This window comes from Mercenaria mercenaria, chromosome 6 (assembly GCF_021730395.1).
Source record: "Mercenaria mercenaria strain notata chromosome 6, MADL_Memer_1, whole genome shotgun sequence".
In the NCBI taxonomy this organism is placed as follows: Eukaryota; Metazoa; Mollusca; class Bivalvia; order Venerida; family Veneridae; genus Mercenaria; species Mercenaria mercenaria.
This window is the reverse complement of record NC_069366.1, coordinates 19,987,493-20,009,586: the sequence shown is the minus strand read 5'-3', so window position 1 is coordinate 20,009,586 and position 22,094 is coordinate 19,987,493. Positions and strand designations below refer to the sequence as shown.

Below are 22,094 nucleotides of genomic sequence, written 5' to 3'. Positions count from 1 at the left end.
GTCTTTTAATGTTTTTACTCAGTCTGTCTTCTTAGCTTTATACGACTGTATTTTATACGACTGTATATCCATGTTGTATTCGTTTCTGATGTTTATGCTCTTTTGAAAAGCTTAGCACATGAAAGGGCTGCTTTAAAAAAAGCTCACGTCTCACAATACAGACCGAGTGAATACTGCTTCATTTTAACAACATAATGACTGTATAATTTTATGCAGTATCTGGTCTATAAAATGTGAAGTGGTAGTGTTTGTGATACAAGTTAATTCTTTGGATGGAATAAAAGGGGAATCATTAAAGTAAATAAGATGTAGTATTCCACCATAACTATTCAACAAAATTTTAATGCAGAAATAAGGGCAAGTTGGTCCACTATTGCTACAATATATGTCTGTGTTGTAGTACAAGAGTTACAATGCTTAATTTAGTTGTACTCGAGTCTTGCCTTTGATTATACAGGTATACATATTCAGTGTAAATATAAGAATTAGTTCAGATATGGAGGCGCTCGTGCGTAAAAAGTACTTTTTTTTTTTTTTTTGGTAATTCAAGGGCACACAACTCTCAACCTACTTGGCTGATCTAGCCCTTAGAGATCTTACTGGTAAACACACTCTATACAAACTATCAACATGTTACCGTTTATGAGGGGCCATACCCATTACACAAGATCATTCAACTATATATACAACTAGCAATGGGACAGAACCTTTCTACAAAGTTTGGTTAAAATCCCACAAGTAATTTCACAGAAGTAATTAGGGCAGACAGACGGACAGACAGACCAAATAGGTCTCCCCACAGATGCGGAGACATAATAATAGCACCATATGAGGTAGAGAGAGACAGGACAGTCCTGAGGATACATCGTTTTTTTTTCGTATTCTGAGCGAAATTGAATCTTTTGAGACATTAACCGCCTATATGCTCTACCCATTCTGTAGATTTAATGGATTTTTTTTTGTGTATAAAAGTATGCATTATTGGTAAAAATAAAGAACACAAGTCCAGAAGTTACATGAAATAAATCTTTAATTGAAATCATATCAAAAACGATGCATACATTAGTATGGCAGGTGGTGATATTTAAATAAAAAAACAAATTTATTACATCTACCACTATATATCACACCTATAACAATGTGGGACAGTGATCCACACAAACAATTCACATTCATTTAAATACAACAGGCTTTTCCAACAGTCTGAAAAAACGGTCTTTAAATAATCTACCACTATATATTCAGTACACATGAAAAAATGTTTATGTTAAATCCTGCAGTAATAATTTATAATAATTTGATTTCATGACATAATATTTTCAGCACTTATTTTTCATGTAAAACACTGTAATAATTATTAAAGGGTTAGTTTTCAAATGAAATTTTACTCATCATCCTTAAACTCTTCACAACTCTTTGTAACCACCTTTTTTTTCTGTGAAACACTGCCATACATTATCAACTACATCTAGACTTAATCTAGAACTGAAGGCAGCAAATGGAAGCGTGTCTAAAGGCCGCAACAAACTATCAACTCGAAACTTTTGGATCACTTTAACATATTTTAAGACAATACATTGAAAGACTTGACAAATCTCTTTGCATGTGTGCAAAAGAAAACAACATCTGATATACTAGAAAAAAATCCATAAAACAAACTCTCTTTAGAGAGCTATAGAGGATACACAAGCATTTAAAACTATTCATGTTTAAAGAACTAACATGGTAAGCGTGTTTTATAGCAAGCTTAATAATGTCATTAGATAAAGTCACTGTCTGTGTCTGTCCGTGTCATGGTTTATAATTGAACATACATATCTATGCCTACATACATACACACACGACATGAAACTGACTGTGTAATATAAACCATGTGATTCAATTTCTTTTTAAATATTTACAAAAAAGTACAGAATTAAGTTTTCACAAAGCTGTTTATTTCTGTAAACAGGCCATGTTTATAAACTGTGTGTTTAATATATAAACAAGTAGTTTCATCCTAAATCAAACTGACATGAAACAAGGGTTAGACGCAGAATAAAATGAAAACACAGTTTGCATAGTCACATTATTTTACATAAATTTTTCATACAGAAAGCTAGTGTAAAATGTTTAAAGGTGGGGGACCCATATTGACACTTTGCAAATTACGCATTGTACGTATGCTATTTTGGCATTTTCCGACTTCTACAGAAAGTTATGTACATGTTGAGAAACTTTTTGTCCGTATGATGTTGAATTGCCTAATGGGAATACGTAATAATTTGGAAATAACTGAGTATCATTACAGGTCCACTACCTTAATATTACATCACTGTTTTATCAGAAGAATATTTTGTTACTTTGAGATTATTCAGTGCTCCCCAGTTTGAACAATGACATCAGAAATGAATAAGGCAAAAACGTTCAGGTAATTAATGAGCATTTCAAAAACCTGCTAAGCACTTAACTGTTTACATATAAATGTGATTGACATGAGCTTACAATGACTGGAAACACGTAAAAAGGTCTACCATACTATACATTAAGTAAAACAGATGAAATACTTGAGTTAACTGGCAAACTGTGGAAGTCTTTTGTCTTTACTAACTGCAATAATACCCAAAATCTTCTGTCCGAGGCACATTTGTGAACATAAATCAATTTGATTTAGAATTCATAATCTGAAGATATGAACTAGACCATTTTATCAAAAGAAAGCCATTTTTAAACTAGACTGTAATAAAATACATATAAAAATATCTCCTCTACTGATGTACGTTCATGAGTATATATGTAATTATCTGAGTAGATTATAAATGCATGCACAGTACCTGTGATCAAATACATTTGATGTTAAAACCTTATATGTCTTTATATTTGGAATACACACAAACAGTAACAAATGACATATAAATGAGTAAAGTTTAAATGCTGAAAAAATACACTGTAACATCTGACTAGGTATACACCATATACTGATGATTTCAATCAATGGAAATCAGTCTCTAATATCCAGCCTCTGATTGGTGGATTCTAAGTTCAGTCTTTAAACTGACCAATGACAAGGCTTCATTCTGACACTGATATCAAAACTAAGTTTTGTAATCTTTGAATTAGATATATATATTATGACATAATTCATTCCTCACTTACTACTCTAGTACTGTTAGGGGACTAAACAGGAACAATTACTGTAAAATACCTAATATTTTTGGAAACTTATTCTGCTAATATCTGCAAGTTTCTGCTATCGGGAATTCAGAGTGTTCACAAAGTCGAAAGAATTTGACAAGTATGCATCAGTATATACATGGTATATCCAGTGCATTTCCTATTTCACATTTCCAAAAATGGTGAATACATTAAACAGGTCAAATCTGAGCAGATTTGCTCAATAAAGTTTGCACAAATGTCAAATATTTTACAGTACACACAGATTAGCTGAGAAAAACCCACGTGAACAATGTTTAATTAAGAAAAAACAGTCAAAAATCAAGCAAAAGAGTTTTTGTGGTGTAAGAAATTTATAAAAGAAGAGATTTTATATTTTACTATAAAGTGATCACATGAAAAAAAAGACACTCACAGCACGTTTTGAGACTATTGTTTCACAGCTGTAAATCGATAACCAGACTGTTCGCAACCTTAAACATACTAATGAATGTGTATTGTCATACAATATGTATGCAACCTTAAACAATCTAGTGAATTTGTCCTACAGTTTGCAGTCACCTAAGAAGGATATCACATGCATCTCAAATGTTGACAAGAAAACAAAAACATTTCTGTACAGTAATCAGTAACTCTAATGGTAAAATTGACAGAATTTCATTCTAACACAAACAACTTGTTACATCAAATGAGTGATAAAAATTGTATTGCATATGTCAAAAGGCATCAAATTAACAAAAAATATATAAAGAAAAAATGGTAACAATAAATAAAAAAAAACAAAAAACATAAATTTGTAAGCACTGGAATTCTATTTGTTCTAAGTGGCAAGCAATTACATACAAATATACACTGTCAACATAATGAAGCAGTCATATATAGACTTCTTCACCTCCTAAAATGAAAGAAATTTCAAAAACAATCAGGAAAAACCTTAATACTGCACACTGGTAATTCCTCATTTAGTAGCCAATAACAATGTCCGAAGTTCCTTGCTCAAGTTATTTGCAGTTTAATAATCAGGGTTCGAATTTAACGGTCGCTAACTCGCAAATTCGAGTAAGAATAAAAGAATGCGAGTAGAATATCATGGCACTCAAATATTTTCGCGATCACATTTGAAAATCGGGGAATTCACTCAAACTGTCCTTTTCTCTTTAAAAACTCCTTTCAGGCAGTTACTTTACCGATAATCACGTGACTGCTTCTAGAGGCTTGTCACTTTTTACAAAAGTAATTATCGAATATGTAAGTAAGCATCTAGGCAATATTTGTTTTCATTTTGGACGTCTGTAATTTGCAAAGTTCTGCGAAAATGGAGAGGAAAATAACATGTTTCTTGGAGCTCGAAAATGCTAGCAACACTACCGGCAGTGACCTGAGAAAAAACTTAAAACATCAATGTCCAGCCAAAAGTCCAAAGAATCATTGAGTGCTTTGGTTTGTATCATACTTTCAAAACCAGAAAGTCCCAAGCCTGTCCGGACCGTGAACTTTTATATGAAACCAAACAACAAGAAAACAACTTAAATTTAGCACATAAACAGCTTTTATAAATAATTGCTAGTGGAACCCATCATTTTGCTAGTTGGAAAAAAAGTTAAATTCGATCCCTGTCATAAGTATTTAAACACTGTTAAATGTGTTACTTTTCTTCGCTGGTGAAAATAAAATACTGCAACTTGTATATCCGGTCCAACAATAAATAAATAAATAATAAATTATAATTTGTTCTAATTTGATCCAAACCATGCATAATAAGCAATACGGCTATTGAGTCATGTAAATATATTCAGCAAAACAAATACATCTCCGAGACAGATATAAACAAGACCTAGATATACTTATGTAAACCTAAATATGTACAACAGTTATCACAAAAATATTACTCTTATTAAGTTTTCCTTAATCATCTTTTACCAGAAAATAAGGCCACCAAATTAGCAAAATTTCACTAATGGGCATAAACTGGATAATGTTTCACTGAATTTTAAAATCAACAATATTTCCCGTCTTTGCAACATTTTTCAACACTTGGTTTTATACAAATACCGGTACCTTTGTAACAGTTTAAAGTAGCAGCAGTAGCAATGTGGTAAAAATAAATAAGGAAAACTGATGTACTGTCCTGTGGTCCATTACTATATGTAGCATCTTACAACTTAAGTCACCATGGCAATGCCTTGTGTAAATGCATAAATTTCTGACAAAATTTTTGTTTAAAGTTGTAACTTTTTCCCTCATGAGGATACAACAAACTCCTTCTTCTATAATTAAAATCTTGCAAAAATAAATTTGTAAATATTTTGCATACAAAAACAGCTCAAATATTTTCTTTATAATTAAACTTATCATTTGACACAATTTAGCATAGCCATAAGCCTAGAGGCTATATGATATAAGGACTTTTTAAAGAAACAAAGTTTGAGACCTACAACTAGGAAGTAACAGAAACTGGACCTATTGCACACGTGAAGGATTTCTACAGATTTTCATGTATTCATAACGTCAATATTTCATTCCAACAACAAACTTATTCTTCCAAATTCAATGCAATGATTGCTGCAGAAAGTTTAAGTGGATCTAAAAATAGTTTACAAGAAAAATGTGGACGGTTTTATTGCCTATTAAACATGTGATATGTCAGTCTGTTTTGCCATTTACAGAAATTTTCTTCCATTGTTTCTCCACACGAATGAAATTACACATGTAAAGTCAATGTTAAATCTATGACCTACAATATTCATGTTTCATTTAAATAAACACGAAATATAAGCATTAAACACGAGGATGATGAGCAACATGTATGGTAGGCCTATCAGCAATGTAGGTAAAATATATCATATTCTATAATAAATGGCACATAAATATTTCATCCAAAACCAAAAGTTCCTATGCTTAGCCCAAAACTACTAAGAAAATGAAATGGTATGGTGTGGTACAGTACAGTATAGATTATAGCCATATAAATGATGGTACAGCAGATGTTTTTAAACTATTGCTATGTTGAACAAAACTACAACAACCTGGATAGCCTTCCCCTCTGACAGAGGTACTGGTACCTATCTCCTTGTCTTCAGCAATGACAAGAAGTAATTCTCACAGTATGGCTATTCTTACACTACACACAGTTCAATCACTGTATCAGGTACAGGAAAGTTCAGGTATGGACGTCACAGTTGACCAGTTTCAGTCGAACACTGCGATGATTTTAAAAGTTCTGACTCGAGATTGCACTCATTTCTTCTTGGGTAAGACCATTCTTCAATGTTCGCCTCACTGGAAAAGTAACAAAAAAACCTCAGATTGTTATATCATATAATGTTCACTATTGCAATAAAAAAAAACAACTCCTGTTTGCAAAATCTACTGTTACTGTGATTCATTTCAGTATGAGTTTTCTTCAATACCAATATAACTGGTAACTTATCAATTTTATAGCCATGCCATTTGAAAGAACTTCATAAAATGATATAATATGCAATCCAGCTAAATTATACTGGTATAGCATAAGCCTGAAAAAAGTACTTTTTATTGTTTTCTATTATAAAAAGCAGATTTTGCAACCAGTAGCTTTGTCTTGATTCAACACCAGAAACCACAGGTTACTGCTAACTGATCTACAGTCCCATCCCATTGACCATTTAGTTAAAACATTTTTATATAAAAATAACTGTTGCATTATTTCTTTAATTCATTAGTTACTTCTAAAAACTTCTTAATACACTTACAACATACTTTTTGTTTAGTATGGCAAAGTTTACTTGAGATATTGTTAAAGGGAAACAGTTACTAAAAATAGTTTGGGAAGTTAGGTATTTATCAGTTAGGGGCACAAACGTTTGTAACAAAGTAAATAATACAAATAATAATACAGAGTGCTGAATCAGATAATTCCAAAAAACTAGCCGAAACAAATTTCTGAAGCAGAGCAAAACTGCAAAATGAACGGTACATTCAAATAATTATGTATGGATATGATAAACCACTAGACTTTGTTTTATGAATCATGAAATAGTGTTAATACATCTTTCAGTTAATCATCTTAAATATAAACTTGCATCCATGATAACAAAACTGCTAAAATCTGATTTAAATGACAAGAAAAGATAACAGTACAATGTACTATTTTGCCAAAAGCAGTATAAAAGAAGTTAAGTTTTCATTTCCCCCCCCCCCCCCCCCCCCACCCAAGAAAGTAAGACAGGCACAAACCTAGTCCATTTCAAAACCAGTTATAACAATTTTGTTTTATAAAAAGTAACTTGATGTCATGCCAATGCCTTCTTGGCCTGAAATTCTGAAAAAGGCCCTGAAATGCATAAACAAAATCTGCACAAGCCAAAAAGCTCTATGAACACAGCTCTATTCCATCAACTCAGCGACTTACACCTAGAACTATTATGTTGTTATGTATCTGTCTATCGAAAAGAACTCACGCCTCACTGAAAAGCGACAAGGTAAAAACTCTTTTATTAGCGAGAAAGCTCTTTTGCTGTTAGTATGTTAAAAACCTATAATTCAAATTCTGACTTTGCAATTTCTCCATTCTCCAATCACTGAGCTAACAGAGAAGATATTATATGACTTGATTACAGTTGATAAAATGTTTTATATTTGTGACGTAACTTTCAAAACGCCACAGCAGATGAAACCATAATCTTACATCTGATTTTTCTGACTTCGAGTTCATGATCTAAAGACCTATTTAAATACTTTTCTAAGCTGCATTAATCAAAGATTTCAAAACAAATATGTAAACAAATTTTTAAATAAATTTTACATTATTGTTCTAAACATATAAGTCCTCTACTAAGTATTACAAGATGATTCTTAACTATTATAATTGAGCCGCGCCATGAGAGAACAAACATAGTGGCTTTGCGACCAGTATGGATCCAGACCAGCCTGCGCATCCGCGCAGACTGGTCAGGATCCATGCTGTTCGCTTTTAAAGCCTACTGCAATTAGAGAAACTGTCTGCAAACAGCATGGATCCTAACCAGACTGCGCGGATGCGCAGGCTGGTCTGGATCCATGCTGGTCTCAAAGCCACTATGTTGGTTTTCCCATGGAACGGCTCATATATTAAACATTCTGTTGCAATTATTTGGTGAATTACTGAAGCTGCTGTTGTTGTTGTTTTATTTTTTTCAAAGAAAAACTCTTTTTTGTTTTATACAAGCTTGCATCACTCATTGTGAACACACAGTTTTTGGTGATATTTCAACCTAAAAGCATTAGACCTATCACCATGGAAAACATTTAAAGTAAGCATTATCAACAAATTTCTGATCACCATATTTCCATTCTCTGTAATTAATAGTACAAAATAGTGTGCAAATTTAAGTGTCACAAAAAATGTTCACTCTGTGTACATATATTACGTATAGGAAGCAGAACTATTTGGATTTTTTTTCATCTGTTATGGCCTGCCATGGCTGCATAGATGATACAAAAATAAAGCATGGAACATGGTATTATATGAACAACATTTAAGCAGAGGTAGTCTACAATATGAAATAAATATAAATTTATATGTAACTAACAATTAAATTCACCTACGAAACAATTCATTAAGTTGTTAAATTATAAAAGTGATTTTTTTTTGTGGCGGGGGGGGGGGGGGCAGTTCTTTACTTGCAAAATAACTAACTCTCCCTAATAATGTTAATATTACTACAAGTGGTACTGTTTTCATTTTAATATCTTCACTATTTCATAGGTGAATTTATTTTCAAACTCACTACAAATAAAAAAGACTAAAAACTGTGTGTGAATTAACCTACTATAATATTTACAACAAAACACAACTCTGTGAAACTAACATCTACAATAACATAGCCTGAACTAGTGAATTCTGTGCAACATAACCTTAGCAACAACAGATGGCAGAATAAAATAGATCTTTAATGGTTACCATGGCATCCAGACATTTCTCTCACTATATCAGGACTTTAATTTAAAAAAAAATGCCACAAGTTTCATCAGCAAACAAAGAAATTTATAAAAATTGTAAACACATGAAAGCAGGGAAATATATTTGGTTGCCATGGTAACACTTGTCATAGTAACACTATTCACTCAGTCTTTACCCAATGTTCAGTATCACTATCCCTATCCAAGACTGAAAGTAATTCAACCATTGGAAATTACTATGTTTTACAAAAGGTAATGTCTAACAATAACTTAAAATGACTTTATATATTTCAGGACTGGACTATGTTTTAATGATCAACTTCGAGTCTTTCTTTAATTCAAAGGCTTTTTTTTTCTTTACAGATAAAACTTGAACACATACTTTAATTTATGTTGAAAAAGTGAAGAAACATACATAAACAAGAACTATTTGAACCACACAAGACAACATGCAGTAACATCTAGTCCACTAATACAAAATGCTTCATCAAAATGGACCCCCATCTCCAACCCTATTTTCTTGTTTCTTTTTTTTATACTTTCTAGCATAAAACTGCTGTTCTTGTCACTTTTCGGGGGTGTTTTAACAAGAGAGAAAACATGTGTTAACAGAGAGATTCTCGGGCTCACGTGCTGTAATAACACCTTTTTATACATGCGCTTTCCGTGGCAAAGCATAAACGTATTATGGCCCCAAAACGGATAATTCAAATGGAAATGACGTCAACGTGAAAAAAAAAAACAACTCAGATATTCCCGTGCATTTCATGGAAATTTGATGACGTTGAGGGAGAATGTATTCATTTATTAGTTTTCTCCGCGTTTTATGCTAGAATAGCGTTAGCACATGTTCATTTCGTGTTATAACATCTTCAGAATCCCTCGGGATACGTTGGTACCCTCGCCCTACGGGCTCGGGCACCAACCAATCCCTCAGGATTCTGCAGACGTTATAACATGAAAAAACATGCGTTATCCCTACAAAAAAACTGAAGGATTAATTTCTTCTTGTACTTTTTTATCAAAACTGATGACATTTAAGATCAAAGAAAGTTTTTTTCTTGAGACAGAAAGGTTTGTTTTTTTTCCAGGATTTCACAGCATATGTTAAAAAATTCGACAGTACTGAAAGATTTGGCAGAATTACCATAAAATATACATGAATGATTTGATCCTGGTCCTGCCTTGTACATTTTTTATTGCTGTTAAAACCTACAAGGGGTGTTCTCAAAGTTAATAGAAAGGTCTATTTTTAACCTTTAATATGACGCCAAAATTCTTCCTTCTCAATGTCTGATAGTTTAAGCGCTACTGGACAAACACATCACTTCATCACAACATAAAACAACACACACAAACAAGGAACAAAAACATGGATATATAGATGAAATTCAACATTTCTCAGTTGTGTCTAGGTATTAGCCATTGGAACAAACTTTAAATGTCACACTATTTGGGAAGTGGCTGTAACAACATGGTGTGCATTTAATTAACGTTTTTAAATAATCCATCTAAATGTATAGAGGAAACATATGTTTATCTTCATATATTTATAATTTACGCGAGATCCAAGCTTCTTAGTTTTACTCATACTGTGAAATCATTTAATTTTGTGGGCAAGTAATTTTCATTGTTTTAGACAAAAGGTGGGATACAAATTCAAGGATTTCAAATACTGAATATAAAATTAACGGGCTTAAGCCTTTTATTTATTAGCTGGTAATCAATTTTGTGAACTGGCACAACCGCAAAATAAACAAGAAGCTGCGTTCAATAAACACTTGATGCCCCCGGTGGCATCCTTGTCGATACAAAGCAACCCAAGTCCAAAACAAGGTCAAGTTCAAGGTCAAACTGAGGTCAGGTGACGTCTGAAGAGGAGGAATGGTCACAGGTTACATCTGCATTAGTATCAAGTCATTCTAGTAAGGGATATTGATGCTAGACGAAACGGTCCCATTTGGTTAACCAAGAGATGGCCCATATAAAGCAACCTAAGTCCAAAATGAGGTCAAGGTCAAGGTCAAACTGAGGTCAGGTGATGTCTGGAGATGAGGAATGGTCACAGGTTACATCTGCATTAGTATCAAGTCATTCTAGTAAGGGGTATTGATGCTAGACGAAACGGTCCCATTTGGTTAACCAAGAGATGGCCCATATAAAGCAACCTAAGTCCAAAATGAGGTCAAGGTCAAGGTCAAGGTCAAACTGAGGTCAGGTGATGTCTGAAGATGAGGAATGGTCACAGGTTACATCTGTATTAGTATCAAGTCATTCTAGTTAGGTGTATTGATGCTAGACGAAACGGTCCCATTTGGTTAACCTCGTAGGGACGGACGGACGAACGGACGGAAAGGACGATCACTATATGCCTCCCGCATCAGTAGATGCCGGGGGCATAAAAATTTGACACCCACGATTATTAACCTTTAGCCAGCTGTTGGCAAAGTGGTTCAGCCTTTGTGACCAGTGCAGACCTGCACTGTTCACTATTCAGTCATTAAATTTTCATTGAATACCCTTCGAGTAATAAATGGTGTTGCCCTAATTGAATGATGGACCTGTCCATTTTAGAAATTTAGCAGGATAAAGGTTAATGATTTCACAGTAAATAAAATGTCTCCTAAGATAGTAAATAGTAGTAACATTGCATCTTTTAAAGCTTTTTGAATGATGTTCAGTTAGCAATTTGTGCCAGTTACTTTGATCCTGGGCCAAACACAGTTAACTGGCTATCGGGCAAAACACATTTAACTGGCTATCTTGTGTTTATTGCTGATTCTTGACTAACCATTCTGAAGCTATAGGACAAGATAAGCAAACCATGTGTCTTCAGCCAACTGTTTTAAGAAAACATAAAACGAAAAAGACAATTATAACTGAAATGTTGGGGATGAAAACTTCATTGTGCATGTACATGAGATGGGATGGTTGAAAGTTTACCTAGTAATCAGTATAGTGGCATAATTCTCATATTGTCTGCAAATGTTTCAATCATTTTATTCAATAACCCATAATCATTAATAAAATTAATACACTTAAGAGCTTTACTAAGAAAATTCCTTAGGCATTAGACTGCTAATTTACTGCCGGTAAGGTACCTGACTGATAAATTCTTACAGCAATGTTTTACTGTACAAAAAGGACTGCTTTTTGTCAGTCAGTTTAATGAAGCAGGCAATTTTTAAAATAGCTTTTGATTACATAAAAAAGTAATTTTGATTACATAAAGAGTAATGAAATATGTGTAACATATTACATATTTTGTGACACTACAGTGAAAGCTGAAATGTAGATATTTTCTAAAGGCAGTGCCTATAAGACGCTTGTGCTTGAAATCTTTTATAACTGTTGTGCAAGAATATGGAAATAAAATACATGTATATAGAAATTGTTTACAACATCTACTTAACTACAAACACACTTTATCAAAACAGGTAAGACAAACAAATTACAAAACTTGACTTAAACACCTTTTTTCATCGGAAAATTTCAATATCTGTTTTTATCAAAGATAAAATTTACATGTTTTCTATAAAATGATCTACTATATTAAACTATAACCTATATATTAATACAAACTTCCAAGAACCATACATTCTGAGTATACTGGTTACATTCAATATTCTGTTTCTTATGCAAGTAATCAATATATTTATCATCAGTGCGCATATACTTACATGATTTTCTGTCTTTTTGACCCCTTGACCTTCTGCGTTCCCTCGGTGCACGTGTACTTGGTGTTGTTGCTGTACGTACACAAGCTTCAAGGATTTCATCATCACCAGTATCATACATCTCTGAGTCAGTAGTTATACCTCCTCGTGATATACTGTTTCTTTTGTTGTCTGAAACCAATCACCATGGTTACAATCAAATTGTCCAAGCATCATTCCTTGGCAAAATTATCAGTCACTAGAGAATTTTACTTTTCATTCAATTTATTTTGAAAATTTTGAATAGACTTTACAAAATATTTTTACAGAATTTCAGTTATGCTTCATATAAAGTAACTTTTTCTCCTGTACTTCTTGCTAGTTTAAACTCTTTCTGCATAAATAAGCAAACAATTCCCAAAATGGAAGACAAGTGGGGGGGATTAATCTTTATTCATGTAATTTCTTCAGTAATAAATATAATATAATTTTGGACAGACAGACAGAGAAATATATGGACAAACACAAATCTATGTGACCCTCCCCTAAAAACTTTGCAGGGGCACGAAAAATAAAAATTCTGAGAAAGACATTTGGTCAAACATTAACCTGCTGGTCCCATCTTCCTACGTCCTTGCCGCCCTGGCAACCCTCGGTCATCAGCACTTGTGTAACCATTAGCAAGTACACGCTGTAATGCTTCCTCGCTCTGTTCATCTGGTTTGGCATTCTTTGAACCCTTAGAGCCCTTAAATTTACCCATCTATAAAAAACAACAACAATAAAACATTTTAAATATAGCTCACAATTAAAACAATATTATAATGTATACAATCTTACAAATATATATTTAACACTGATTAGCACCTTATTTGACAGAATTTGTAAGTATTTAAAATAACACAATGATTCATTCATGATTTACAAAGAGGCATAATCTCCACAGAAATGTCTTAATATTATAAAATATTTTACAAATTTTTGCTGTCACATGACAGTACTATGCGTAAATCATTTACAGGTCACATTATGCATAAATTATTTACAGGACACATATAAATATATAATTAGCAGAAATACAAACTGTTTATACTTTATATGGAATATAATGCTCATGTTCTGGCATATTATCACAAGGACCATTATTTTATTACATATATGTAGACAATAACGTACGTGAAAGTGACTTACGAACAGTGAACAAATAATACAATATAACAGTGAAACTTCACTTCTTTAAATCTATATGAAATAACCTTTTCACCCTGCATGTAATTCCATAAAATATATCATGTAAAACATGTTTTCACCCACATTTTTAATTTCAAAATCTCTTATGTTTTTTATATCTTATTTGTCTAATCATTAGTATGATAAAAAAATATACCACTTTAACCGTTAAAATATATTTTAGTTGAAAACAATTTTACTGCGATTCTATAGTCAAAATGAAATTTCTTATTTCCAATAATTTCCTTACAAAACATGCAAAATGTATAGAAAAAGTTCCATCCAACATAACAGTGTTATCAGAACTGTATTTCTTAAACAATATCTAGCTATACAATACTCTAATGCATAACAATATACCATTTTATTATCATATGTGATATATAATTTTATGATTATTTCTCACCAAATCAGAATTTAGATTACGGTGCATCATCTCTACTGATGACAGCTATAAATGAGCATAATGGAAAAATAAAAGTCAGTTGACCAGTTAGAATTTAAATGCATTTGTAGTCTACGTACATAACAAACTGACCAACATTTTCATATGACAGAACAGAAAAATAAAGTATCATTATACTGTATGTAATGCAAAAGCTAAAAGTTCAGGGATCTATATCTATGACGTTCTAGGCAAAGCCGCAACTGAAAGGACTAAAGTAAATTTAAGGTCACTGTACAAAGGCTGATGCTTCAGACAGGTTCATTTACAGTTTACTATAACCAAATATTTCACTGACGATTTGCATTTATGTAAGGTGGAAAGAGCATAATATTAAAGAAAACATGGTATCAAAACCACTGATACATATTCACAAGTGCCCCTTAATTTCGGTGCAAGCCTTGATTTTCACGGTCTAACAGTAGTAACCACAGCTTGATACATGCAATCTTATGTGTGGTTTAAACTAAAGTTCAAACCAGCGTTGATTTTCATTTTAGTTGAAAAAGACAAGACTACAGTCCTAAGTGAAGGTGCCTTTAGTAAACAGACTCAGTGAAATCATGATACCTCAAACTGGCACAGTTCTCTAGCTCTTCAAATATAAATAGTCACTAAAAGTTCTGTCACATGAAAACAATGGCCAGTACCAATTTAAAACAGGTAAAAAGAAATAAAATTCATTCTGAAAATGATTCTCAACACTGCAAAAACCATCGGCACTGAAAAGATGATGTCTATGAATGAATGATTGTGATTATGTTAAATTGTTCATCACAACTTGCCTTCTTTATTTTACCATCAATGCCATCCGGCAGTGTAAGCTGCGCAAACAAAACACATAAAAAATACAAACCACAACTAGCAACAACGCAAAATATAAACCAGGTTTGGAAAATGTAGAAAGGAAAGACAGAATTGAACAAGCTATAGATGTACTGATCATTTGGAAATACTCTTTAAAGGGGAAAAAAAAAGATTTTATTATAAATTTAATAAATCTTTAATATTAGAACAACTGCTGACATGCAGTACTTTTCGAGTAAAACATTTTCAAAAACAATGAAATCAAGAAAATTGTTACATTTTTCACAAGACAATGTCCTTTATTTACAGATTTTTTCAATAAATCTCTCCTCAAATCTTTACAAAGATTTTATTGAATGAATGTGTATAAAAGTAAAAATATTTTTCATAAAGGACACTGCTCTTCAAACTTTTAACTGAATGAAATAACAAGTGGAAATAACTCTTGCAGACTTTACCCACAAATTGACAGGCTGCGTAGGTTTAGAGTGGAAAGCATTCAGGGTAAGCTGTAAGGAGAAGGTGATTTAATACAGAACAGTATCAGATTCAGTTAGAACAGGGCTCAACAATCCTCACATAGTTTTTTAAGTATACAGTGAACTCATTTATATTAGCAAGGCACTTATTTTTGTGAATTATGTGGTTGTGTCAATCAACAAAATTATTTGCCAACAAACAAAATTCAATAAAATTTCCATTCATTTGAACATATCTTCAAACAAGACGGCCATGAAGGCCCTGTATCGCTCACCTGACCTACTGACCTAAAGATCATCAAGATGACCAAGTTTCATTAAGATTATGGTCATAAATGTGGCCTCTAAAGTGTTAACTAGCTTTTCCTTTGATTTGACCCAGTGACCTAGTTTTTGACCCCACATGACCCAGATTCAAACTTGACCTAAAGATCATTAAGATTAACATTCTGACTAAGTTTCATGAAGATATAGTCATAAATGGGGCCTCTAGTGCTAACAAGCTTTTCCTTTGACTTGACCTAGTGACCTAGTTTTTGACCCCACCTGACCCAGATTTGAACTTGACCTAAAGATCATCAAGATTAACATTCTGACCAAGTTTCATTAAGATACGGTCATAAATGTGGCCTCTAGAGCGTTAACTAGCTTTTCCTTTGATTTGACCGGGTGACCTAGTTTTTGACCCTACATGACCCAGATTCAAACTGGACCTTAAGATCACCAAGTTTCATGAAGATACAGTCATAAATGTGGCCTCTACAGTGTTAACAAGCTTTTCCTTTGATTTAACCTGGTGACCTAGTTTTTGACCCCAGGTGACACAATATCGAACTCATCCAAAATTTTATTGAGGGTAACATTCTGACCAAGATTCATTAAGATTGGGCCAAAATTGTGACCTCTAGAGTGTTAACAAGCTTTTCCTTTGATTTGACCTGGTGACCTAGTTTCTGATCCCAGATGACCCAATATCCAACTCATCCAAGATTTTATTGATGGTAACATTCTGACCAAGTTTCATTAAGATTGGGCCGAAATTGTGACCTCTAGAGTGTTTGACCTGGTGACCTAGTTATTGACCCCAGATGACCCAATATCGAACTCATCCGAGATTTTATTGAGGGTAACATTCTGACCAAGTTTGGGCCAAAATTGTGACCTCTAGAGTGTTAACAAGCTTTTCCTTTGATTTGAACTGGTGACCTAGTTTTTAACTCCGGATGACCCAATATCAAACTCGATCAAGATTTTATTGAGGGTAACATTCTGACCAAGTTTCTTAAGATTAGGCCAAAATTGTGACCTCTATAGTGTTAACAGTCAAATTGTTGACGACGGACGGACGACGGACACAGGGCGATCACAAAAGCTCACCTTGAGCACTTTGTGCTCAGGTGAGCTAAAAATCAAATCTACAAAGTCATATCAATAAGAATTAGCCGTTTTGGCCAAATATACAGAATTTATAGTTTCACAGTATGTTCTAATATAATATTTATAACAAAATTTAATGTTTTATCTGTCAGAAAAACATCTGCCATAAAAGCATAATACAACTGTATTATGTTATGTTTTTTTCCTAAAAAAGAATGTCACTATGAGTATTATGTACAGTGATTTTTGAGCCCTGTCAATACATGATCACCACTGCACATCCCCACACGGAAAGCAAAGCAAGGACAAAAGTTAGATACACATTAAAAGCTTACAATCTGCATAAAAAAGTAAATAGACCCTTACATCAACAATCATTTTTCCTCGCGTCTTTTTACGCTCCCGTTGGTTGGCTTTCTTTTCCATCTGTTGGACAACTTTTTCTCGTGTAGTTCGGTATTCCAGAGCAAACTCACTGATTATCTTACAGAAATGGTTGATTTTGAGGTCCTTGGCTTGGTACAATGGCAAACCCATATACAGTAACAATTTGTGATATCTAAAAACAAAAGAAAATAATCTATCTAAAGGAAACTAACAATTATAATGATTCTACTGTGTCTGATATTTTATATAGTACATGTAACTATTAACAGATACACCTACAATTATTGTATGATCATTCATTTTATGAAAACTGTAAGTCGATTATACACAACTGACAATATTTATTTTATAACCGTTAAGAATTTGCAGGGTATTCGTAACATTTTTTGATGTGGAACAAATATAAGTTAGCTATATCATTTAAATCCCCCAATTTCTTCTTTTTGCTCCTTTAGTTTATTCTTACCTGTGAAGAATGCTAGACTCCAACTTGAGTATACTTCCTGCACTTGTATATTTTGAAGAGTTTTAAAGAGGGGATGGGGTAGGAAGGTCACAGGTGCCTTCAGCATATTACTTCGGGCAGTTTAAATACAACCACCAACCTTCCATAAGTCAGCTGGACAGAACCACCAACCTTCCACAAGCCAGCACGACAGCAGACTCAAATGATATTCATAACAGGATTCAAACCCACAGAGATGGGCAAGTGATTCCAAGTCAGTGACCTTAACCACTCAGCTATAAAAGCCCCCTGCTTTTTCGAAAAGCCAGTACGGGCGTCATATACAACAGTGCAACAAACATATCTCTGACTTATGTTTAATATACCTGTTGCAGATTCTTTTATGAACAATTTGTAGAATCATAATTCTTTCAGCAGCATCTCCCAAAAATTCTGACATTCTGTAATATAACAATAAACACTGACAAACGTACAAATACTGTAACTCAGTTAAGTATGACCCAAATTTACAGGTACAAATTCTATTTCTATAATGAACATACTAAACAGTCACCATTTTACTACTTTTAGTCATACTGGTACTGATGATAAACTCGAACAGATGATAATGTCGACCACCTTCAAATAATTCAATTGCAATTGTTTTTTTGTATAACTGAACATGCCGTCTAATAGCAACCACTTACAACACAAACTGGTGTAAACAAAAACAAAATTGGTAAATAATCTGTATAAATAAATGACATTCATTTGTCTGTTTAAAAATATTTATCCAAAAATACTGGGGTAGAGGATGTATTTTTGCGCATGCTCACTTTCAACACATGAAGGCCTGACATTAGGTCACTTTTCATTACTTGATCGGGAATAACTGTTGCAACGTTTTGGGGAAAGTTTCAATATAATACAATGGAGATTTTTTTTTAATGACAAAGTGGTCGAATTTATCATCAGTCAACGTTCGTACAGTCCCCATTTTATATACCCCTTTAGGGCCTCACTTCTTGTGAGTTTGCTTACTAAATAAAAATTTAAATTATGTCAGTTATTCAGTAAGAGCTCTGATTTATTTTGATACCAATCATTGATAACAATTTGCAGAAATAAAAAAGTTACAGGTAAAAAACCTCCTTTTCTGTTGGAGTTTATCATCAGTACCAGTACGGAACACTGAAGGCACTTTTTCTGTTGTCACTATATCCATTAATAGTGTACAAATAGCATAATAAATGATACAACTGTGACCTACTTGGATTTGAGTTGTGAGTTTGAGCTGCCGTCATGTTTTATTATTGCACGTAAATTGTCCCATGATGCCTTACAATCTAACTCTAACTTGTCAAGCTTCTGTGACAGTACATCCCAGTCAACCTGTAAATACAGAAAACTGCTTTAATACCGTTTCATTACATTTCAAACATTTAATGACTTCATTTTGTAATAAACCCGTCACCTTATACAGCAATGAATTTTTCCAGCATATAAACATACGATAAAAGAAAATTACTTCACTTCTTAAGTCAAAATCAAAATACAAATGAAATTTATTTTGACTGTATCTTGAAATAAAAAAAAAAAACAAAATATTACTTTAACTACTTCAGATGTACCTGTCTTAGAAAATATTATTGATAAAAATATGTTATTTTCTATAGCACTGAATTATGGGTGTTTTGTTGACTTTCTTTTTTGCCCTGATCTATGACCAAAATTTATTTTTGTGAACTGTCACAATAAAAAAGATATAATTATTAACTATTTTATGTAATTGTCCTTATATGTGAATTTAAATCTGTGCCAACTTACCCTTGAGCATCGTGTAATTGGCCCTATATCTGAATACAAATCTGTGCTGTCTGGAAACTGCTCTATGATGATAGTACAGAGATGGTGTAAGATTGAATGTTTATGTACAGTGTCCTTCACCTCTGGTACTTTTGACAGGTATTCAATACTGAAACCTCTAACCTGAAATCAGTTGATAGTTAAGAGCATTAACGAACAGAAAACGGCAGAAAAAAAGCAATTTCTGGTACAGAATTTGTTTCCTTTGTCGAGTATGATGCAATTTTTCAACATCATTTCAGTTATATACTGTGCACAGTTAGTTAACATAAGCAGCATTCCTTAATAGTATCAACCTATTTTCCATAAATAACTCACGAGTTCCCCACATGATTTGTTTGTTTGTTTTGGGTTTAACGCCATTTTTCCAACAGTATTTCAGTCATGTAACGGCAGGCAGTTAACCTAACCAGTGTTCCTGGATTCTGTACCAGTACCAACCTGTTCTCTGCAAGTAACTGCCAACTTCCCCACATGAATCAGAGTTGGAGGACGATTGATTTCAGACACAATGTCTTTTATCAAATCATCATGTAGAACTCCTGACCCCTGCAATCCGTAGATCTACACTCTACCTACTGAGCTAAGCGGACGGGCTTTGTTTGTTTCTTTTGGGTTTAACGCCATTTTTCCAACAGTATTTCAGTCATGTAATGGCGGGCAGTTAACCTAACCAGCGTTCCTGGATTCTGTACCAGTACTAACCTGTTCTCTGCAAGTAACTGCCAACTTCCCCACATGAATCAGAATTGGAGGACGAATGATTTCAGACACAATGTCTTTTATCAAACCATCACGTAGAACTCCTGACCCCTGCAATCCGTAGATCTACACTCTACCTACTGAGCTAAGCGGACGGGCTTTGTTCGTTTGTTTTGGGTTTAACGCCATTTTTCCAACAGTATTTCAGTCATGTAATGGCGGGCAGTTAACCTAACCAGCGTTCCTGGATCTTGTACCAGTACCAACCTGTTCTCTGCAAGTAACTGCCAACTTCCCCACATGAATCAGAGTTGGAGGACGATTGATTTCAGACACAATGTCTTTTATCAAATCATCACGTAGAACTCCTGACCCCTGCAATCCGTAGATCTACACTCTACCTACTGAGCTAAGCGGACGGGCTTTGTTTGTTTCTTTTGGGTTTAACGCCATTTTTCCAACAGTATTTCAGTCATGTAATGGCGGGCAGTTAACCTAACCAGCGTTCCTGGATTCTGTACCAGTACCAACCTGTTCTCCGCAAGTAACAGCCAACTTCCCCACATGAATCAGAGGTGGAGGACGAATGATTTCAGACACAATGTCTCTTATCAAATCATCACGTAGAACTCCTGACCCCGCGATCCATAGATCTACACTCTACCTACTGAGCTAAGCAGGCGGGCTTTTCTCCACATGAACCAGAGTAGGAACACAAATGACTGTATATGTAATGTCTTCGGTCTACCATTAAATATACCTCACCAAGGATTCAAACGAATGATTTCACACCTGAAAATCTTGCGCTCTAACTTTCATATTATACCAGATTTATAATGTGCTCTTATAATGATAAACACGTTCAAATGCGCTTTACATCTTTTGAGCTGACCCGGTGTGCCTCACCATCTGTTTAGGACCTCATGTTGCCAGGGACCAATCTTTATGATGACCTTTAGCTAAAGACTTGGTAGCACTGTTTTATTATATGTAAATTTCACTAAAATGTCAACCTTCTTGCAACCTTACAAGCATGTTCTGGGTACAATGCATACCTGAGCTCCGTTGAGGAAGTTTCCAATGGTGAGTATGGCTGACAGGATATATTTGAATGTTTTGTTGTCATACAGTTCATCTGTACCTTTCTTTAGGTCCATCAATGGTTCTGCAACTTCCTGTAATAGAATGGGCCAAATGACTAAAATCAACTTCAACAGCAGTACATGTATATATAATTAGCCTTTAGCCTGCTGGCGGCAAGTGATTCTGCCTCTGTGACCAGTGCAGACCAAGATCAGCCTGCATTTCCGTGCAGGCTAATCATAGTCTGCACTGTTCCCTATTCAGTCAGTAAATTTTAAGTGAACACCCCTTGGAATAATGAATGGTATTGCCCAAACTGAATGATGGACAAGTCCATTTTAGAAATTTTGCAGGCTAAAGGTTGAAGCATGAACAAAGAGACCAGAAGCTGATTCACAACTTCTTGTTGCACCAACGAGATGCTGGACAACTTAACTTTGTGGGCATAAAGTTCCACAGTTTTAGACAAAACAGACTTTTTTTTTTCATCAGGATATGAACTTGTAGATTTTAAATGAATAGAAATTTTACTTCTTGCTGACATT

At 33.8% G+C, this 22,094-nt stretch overlaps 1 protein-coding gene across 17 annotated transcripts in view; it reads right to left on the bottom strand.

Annotated features, from left to right (window-relative positions):
- Positions 1-1,012: 1,012 nt before the first annotated feature.
- LOC123550631 (FH1/FH2 domain-containing protein 3-like) overlaps positions 1,013-22,094 on the bottom strand; it is a 161,849-nt gene continuing 140,767 nt past the window's right edge. For 10 of the 17 annotated variants that reach the window (XM_053545328.1, XM_053545319.1, XM_053545334.1 and 7 more), the window contains 8 exons: positions 21,522-21,641; positions 19,726-19,887; positions 19,169-19,290; positions 18,285-18,359; positions 17,433-17,625; positions 13,338-13,491; positions 12,753-12,920; positions 1,013-6,432 (listed from right to left, as the gene is read on the bottom strand). In XM_053545328.1, the coding sequence (XP_053401303.1) occupies positions 6,365-6,432; positions 12,753-12,920; positions 13,338-13,491; positions 17,433-17,625; positions 18,285-18,359; positions 19,169-19,290; positions 19,726-19,887; positions 21,522-21,641 (1,062 nt within the window). In that variant the 3' untranslated portion in view covers positions 1,013-6,364. Of the gene's footprint in view, positions 6,433-7,543; positions 7,599-9,248; positions 9,281-12,015; positions 12,052-12,752; positions 12,921-13,337; positions 13,492-14,716; positions 15,228-17,432; positions 17,626-18,284; positions 18,360-19,168; positions 19,291-19,725; positions 19,888-21,521; positions 21,642-22,094 lie in introns of those variants that run through there. The other 7 variants (XM_053545326.1, XR_008371279.1, XM_053545325.1 and 4 more) reach the window with 7 other exon arrangements.